This window comes from Crocuta crocuta, unplaced genomic scaffold, assembly GCF_008692635.1.
Source record: "Crocuta crocuta isolate KB4526 unplaced genomic scaffold, BGI_CrCroc_1.0 scaffold124, whole genome shotgun sequence".
Lineage (NCBI taxonomy): Eukaryota > Metazoa > Chordata > Mammalia > Carnivora > Hyaenidae > Crocuta > Crocuta crocuta.
This window is the reverse complement of record NW_027551573.1, coordinates 2,017,462-2,023,657: the sequence shown is the minus strand read 5'-3', so window position 1 is coordinate 2,023,657 and position 6,196 is coordinate 2,017,462. Positions and strand designations below refer to the sequence as shown.

At 58.1% G+C, this 6,196-nt stretch overlaps 2 protein-coding genes across 7 annotated transcripts in view; both read left to right on the top strand.

Annotated features, from left to right (window-relative positions):
• ADGRG5 (adhesion G protein-coupled receptor G5) overlaps window positions 1–5,111 on the top strand; it is a 16,967-nt gene extending 11,856 nt beyond the window's left edge. For all 6 annotated transcript variants that reach the window (XM_077751336.1, XM_077751339.1, XM_077751338.1 and 3 more), the window contains 3 exons: window positions 610–727; window positions 4,255–4,532; window positions 4,912–5,111. In XM_077751336.1, coding sequence (XP_077607462.1) covers window positions 610–727; window positions 4,255–4,532; window positions 4,912–5,012 — 497 coding nt within the window. In that variant the 3' untranslated portion in view covers window positions 5,013–5,111. The remainder of the gene's footprint in view (window positions 1–609; window positions 728–4,254; window positions 4,533–4,911) is intronic.
• ADGRG1 (adhesion G protein-coupled receptor G1) overlaps window positions 1–6,196 on the top strand; it is a 215,981-nt gene that overhangs the window by 133,176 nt on the left and 76,609 nt on the right. The gene's annotated exons all lie outside the window — the stretch shown is intronic.

Below are 6,196 nucleotides of genomic sequence, written 5' to 3'. Positions count from 1 at the left end.
CCCCACCTCCACGCCTCCATCCCCCACCTCCACGCCTCCATCCCCCACCTCCACGCCTCCATCCCCCACCTCTAACACCTCCAGCACCATCACTTCCAACACCTCCACCTCTAACACCACCATTGCTCGTGCCATCATCTCCATGTCTACCTCTAACACCATCAGCACCATCACTACCACTTCTGCCTCTGACCCTACACCATCACCTCCACCACCTCCTCCGTCACCACCGTCCTCATCCTCGTCTTCACCACTATCTCTGGCATCACCATCACTTGGCACCTCTATCGCCATCCTAGCCCCTCCTTATTTTTGCTCTTTCCTCATGAGTTCTCCAACCCTCTGTCCCATTAACTGGATCTCCCCACTGCTACCGCCATTACCGTCCCTCCCTAGAGCCCTCACTAACACCTTGGAGAGCTGTCTCCTCTAAGACCTCCAGGGTCAGTGCTTTGAAGCTGGACCATGCGGCAGGGACTGGGGGCTCGGACAGTCCCTTTCCTTCCCCGCTGGCTCAGTGGGATTCTGTTTTAGTAGCTTCAGGGACCCGTGACCAGCCTTTCTCTGGGGTCACCTGGCAGATGCTGAGACCTCTGTCTCATCCCTCAGGGGTCCCGGCCCTCCTGGTGCTGCTCCTTCTCGTTGTCCGGAGCTCAGTGTATGGAGTCCACACAATCCCAGTCTTCGACAGCCAGGGAAATGGCACGGGCTTCCAGAACAATTCTATGTGAGTGCCCTCAGGGCTGTGGCAGACTTCCTGGCTCTGGCAGAAGGGCCCAGGGGCTATGAACAGAGTGTGCTGTAGGCAGGGCACCGGCTGGGGGGCAAGGAGGGGGTGTGGCTCAGAGAGGGGTGGTTTCCAGGGGCCTTTGCCACACCCCTTCTGCAGAGGCAGGCTCTCTTCGTAGGCTGGCTAACCCTAGGGGAGCCCTGGCATGGACTCTGGGGCCTGCGCGGGGGCCTCCCAAGCCAGGGCAGCAGGCCCTCTGCCTCCTGGCAGCACGGTAGTCAGCCCAGCATCCCCTCCTGCTCTCAGACCTTGCTGGGGGAGCTCAGCCTGCGCCTGACTCCGCTCTCCCTTCCCACCATCTTGCTGTGCTCGCTCAGGCTCCTGCACCCCCCGACCTGTGCCTGGCATGGCACTGCCAGCCTGCAGATCCTCCTGGTCAGAGAGAGTGTGCGAGGGCTGGGACATCCCAAGGGCAGGGCTCAGCGTGTGTGTGTGTGTGTGTGTGTGTGTGCGCGCGCGCGCACGCGCTGGCGCCTGTGTGTCAGGGGGCCTGGGGATCTGGAGGCCAGACTCTGCTGCCTCTTCCTGTACTCTCAGACATCAACCCTTCAGCCAACGTAGGGAGAATAGCTCCCGGCGACCCAGTGCCAGTGTTCGGCTGTCCGTCTGCTTTCTTTCCTGGCTGACGCAAGCCTAGGACCGCCGACTAGGGGCCGACTCTGTGGCAGGCGACACGTACTATCCTGTTTAAACCTTGCTGCAAGGAGTGCGTCCTGTTGTTAGCCTCTGTTTACCGTTCGGGAAACTGAGGCACAGACAGCCGAAGAGCCCTGCCCAAGGAAACCCAGATGGTCGATGGCAGAGCTGGGACTTGGCCACAGGAAGGCTGGCTCCAGAGCCCAGGCCCCAGCCTCCAGGAAGTGGGGACTCTGGGCACCAAGTGGAGGGAGGGTGGGGTTCATTCCTCACAGCTGCTTCCTCAGAGAGGGTGTGACTTAAGGTTCTTTAACCATGTATTTTTTTTTTTAATTAAAAAAAAAGTTTATTTTTGAGAGAGAGAGAGAAACAGAGCACGAGTGGGGGAGGGGCAGAGAGAGAGAGAGAGAGACGGAGACACAGAATCCAAAGCAGGCTCCAGGCTCTGAGCTGTCAGCACAGAGCCCAATGCAGGGCTTGAACTCATGAACCACAAAATCATGACCTGAGCTGAAGTCGAGCACCTGACCGACTAAGCCTCCTGGGCGCCCCTAACCATGTAGTTTTAATATAATATGTGCTGTGTGCCGTAAAGCGGGGACAGGAAGGACATTATTGCTGGGCCATCAGAGCGCTCCCCACTCTAAGCACCAGCTTCTCCAGAAGTTTCGTCCTCTCTTCTCCCCTTCCCTCTCACCTGGCTTCGGACTTGTACTCTCTGACATTTAAAAAGCCCTTCCCACATAGCTATGTGTTCCTGAACGCAAACAGCAATAACAAAAAACCACCTTGAACATAACTCCATTGCCCTCTGACAGGACATTGGTTAATAAATTGCGATAGAGACCCCCCTGCTGGACTGTCACACAGCAGTGACGAGGAATGATCTATGACCACACTCAGTCCCAAGATCACGTTCAAGGCTGGCGGCTGCCGCAGCAGGGGCCTGGGCAGGTGATTGTGACAGGGGCACAGGCACTGAGCCTGAGGCTCCCAATCTCACCTTTGCCTCTTACGCGCGCGTGTTCCTAAGCCAGAGCCTCAGTTTCCTCATCTGCGGGATGGGGATGGCNTGTTGTCAGCCTCTGTTTACCGTTCGGGAAACTGAGGCACAGACAGCCGAAGAGCCCTGCCCAAGGAAACCCAGATGGTCGATGGCAGAGCTGGGACTTGGCCACAGGAAGGCTGGCTCCAGAGCCCAGGCCCCAGCCTCCAGGAAGTGGGGACTCTGGGCACCAAGTGGAGGGAGGGTGGGGTTCATTCCTCACAGCTGCTTCCTCAGAGGGGGTGTGACTTAAGGTTCTTTAACCATGTATTTTTTTTTTTAATTAAAAAAAAAGTTTATTTTTGAGAGAGAGAGAGAAACAGAGCACGAGTGGGGGAGGAGCAGAGAGAGAGAGAGAGAGACGGAGACACAGAATCCAAAGCAGGCTCCAGGCTCTGAGCTGTCAGCACAGAGCCCAATGCAGGGCTTGAACTCATGAACCACAAAATCATGACCTGAGCTGAAGTCGAGCACCTGACCGACTAAGCCTCCTGGGCGCCCCTAACCATGTAGTTTTAATATAATATGTGCTGTGTGCCGTAAAGCGGGGACAGGAAGGACATTATTGCTGGGCCATCAGAGCGCTCCCCACTCTAAGCACCAGCTTCTCCAGAAGTTTCGTCCTCTCTTCTCCCTTCCCTCTCACCTGGCTTCGGACTTGTACTCTCTGACATTTAAAAAGCCCTTCCCACATAGCTATGTGTTCCTGAACGCAAACAGCAATAACAAAAAACCACCTTGAACGTAACTCCATTGCCCTCTGACAGGACATTGGTTAATAAATTGCGATAGAGACCCCCCTGCTGGACTGTCACACAGCAGTGACGAGGAATGATCTATGACCACACTCAGTCCCAAGATCACGTTCAAGGCTGGCGGCTGCCGCAGCAGGGGCCTGGGCAGGTGATTGTGACAGGGGCACAGGCACTGAGCCTGAGGCTCCCAATCTCACCTTTGCCTCTTATGCGCGCGTGTTCCTAAGCCAGAGCCTCAGTTTCCTCATCTGCAGGATGGGGATGGTGATGTGCCTGCCTCGTAGGCTCATCATGAGAACTGAACTGGCTAATCCATGGAAAGCATGCGACACGGTGTCTGACTGGGTGGAAGGTACCACCTGTCTTGCAGGTGTCCTGGAGAGGAGAGGCCGTGAAGACCTCAGGGAGGGTCTAGGAGCAGAGCTGGGGCCATGGCTAGGCCTCTGCTCTTTCCTCAGGCCTCTTCCTCTTCCTGCTTCTCTGCTCCCTGGTCCCCAGCGAATGCCCCTCCCCCAGGCTGCCCCAGCTTGCAACAGCGTGTCTGCTGCTCTGAGCCCAGCATGTTGGCCCAGTCTAGGTGGGGAGGGGTCTATTGCACAGAGATGCTGATTAGATGGTGATGAATGTGTGGTGGGTGGTGGGAGAAGGAAAGAGGGCCCCTGGGCCAGTGATCTGATAGAGTATTGTACAGGTTGGCAGTTTGGCTATTCATGGAAGGGGAGAGAGGTAAGACGTAGAAAGAAGGAGAAGAAGAATTTTCAGGTGGCTTAAGGCATGGAGGCATGAGAGAGCCCCATGTGGCTGGGAAGGAGAGCGTGGGGGGCTGGAGGCAGGGGGCCGAGGTGGCAGGTGGGGCCTAATGTGGTGGCCTGGCGTTCCAGCCGGGCCCAGAACTTCGCCACACGTGTGGTCAGACAAGAAACAGCGGGTCTGGGCTGCGAGCCTGTCCAGAGGCTCAGAGACCAGGGTCTCTTCCCTGCCCCGGCCCTGGGAGCCACACCGACCCTGAACTTCACCCTCCCCTACAGATGCTGGGTGCGGAGCCCGTGGGTGCACAACATCTTGGTCATGGGCTATGGTGGCCTCACATCCCTTTTCAACCTGGTGGTGCTGGCTTGGGCGCTGCGGGCTGTGCGCAGGCTGCGGGCGCAGGAGAAGGTGCCGGGCCCCCGGGCCTGCCGGGACAGCGTCACCGTGCTGGGCCTCACCATGCTGCTGGGCACCACCTGGGCCTTGGCTTTCTTCTCCTTTGGTGTCTTCCTGCTGCCCCAGCTCTTCCTCTTCACCATCTTCAACTCGCTGTACGGTAGGGCCCGTGAGCGGTGTGGGGGAAGCCCTAGGGGGTGTATATGGTGGCAGGTAGATGTTTACCCCAAAAGAGCTTCAGGCCAAGGGGGCGAGTCATGGGCCGAAATCCAGCTCTGCTGCCAAGTTGGGGTGGGGCTCCTTCTGCCCATGGGAAGGAGCGTTTGCTTCTAATTTGCACAAAGGCACCTTCTGGCCTAGTGGTGGCTGGTCCTCCAGCTTCTACGCTCTGCCCCATCTGGCTTCCAACAGTTAGGGGCTCTGAGAAGGACTCTGGGCTTCAGGGAAGCTCAGCTCACCCCCCGTGAGGAGATCCCTGGATATGGGGTGAGGCCCCACGTTGCTCCTGCGTCTCCCACTGACCAGTCTTTTGCTTGCAGGTTTCTTCCTCTTCCTGTGGTTCTGCTCCCAGAGGTGCCGCTCGGAGGCAGTGGTGGAGGCAGAGATGGAGGCGTTCAGCTCCTCCCAGACGATGCTGTAGTCTGGGCCTCCTGGCCCAGAGCCCAGCCTCTCTGCCTGCAGCCCGAGACTCTGGCTTCCACCAGAGAAGGTGGCAGGCTGTGCCCTCCGGGGGTGGGGGGGCTTTCCTACCTCCATGGCTTCCCTAGGTCCACAGGGCAGCGCGTGGCTCTGCCTCCCTCGGCATTCTGCTCTGGCGCAGGGCCAACCCCGCTGGGGGTCAGCAAACTTCACTGGGCAGGGCACTGGCCTGGGGGGTCAGGAGGCCATGTTTCAAGGCTTCACTCTGAGTCTTGCTGTATGTCCTTGGGCCTATGGTCTCCCTGGCCCTGGTCTCCACATCTGTGACATGGGGCAGATGGCTTCGGTCCTGCCTAGCCCAAGAGCTTTGTGAAGGCTGAATAAAACCAGCGAAGAAGGTCTTAGCGGGCCCCGTTACCTCCAACTGCCTGGGACGGGGTCTCTGACAATCTGCCCTGGGGGTTTCCTGCTGGGGCTGCCACCCTCCTTCTGGGGAGGGCCAGACCACATCCTGGCCCAGCCCCCCAGCCCACAGCTGAGTCTCACCCAGTGTCTGAGGCTTTACCAGCCTACGCCTGAGGCCGCTTTTCCCTCAGTCCCCCCAAATTATGGTGACTCCCAACTCTAGGCTCATTCTTCTTAAAGATCAGGAAGTCCAGTCCTTCCCAGAGGCTCCTCCTCCAGTGCTCCCAAGACCCCTATAGGCCATGTAGACCAGAAGCGGGCTGGAGGGCTTCCTGGGGATGGGAGGGCAGAGCCTCATTCCCCTCCCCCTGAGCCAGCTGGGCCTGTGACCTGGGTGTTTGATGACTGGTGAGGATTGAATTTCCCCCAGGAGGCGTGAGGGTATGGATTCTAAAGCCAAGCTCAGGCCACAGTTGTAGAGACCTGTCCTGACCTCTCAGACCAAGAGGGAGCGGGCTCATGAAGCCAGCTGCATTCCCAGGATGCACACCAGGGGGCGCAGCTGTCCTGTGCTCAGAAGCCACTGGCTCCAAAATCTATCTGGAAATGTCACCTGTCTGTGGACCTGACACACGAGATGGAGACGTCCTGCTTCCAGAACTGCTCCTGCTGAGGGACAGAAGAACGAATTCTTGCACCGTTTACATGGCCATTTCTCTCTTTTCCCAGCGCAGCTGCCAGCTCCAGCTCTTTGGGGAGGAGTACTCTGGGCAGAGCTGG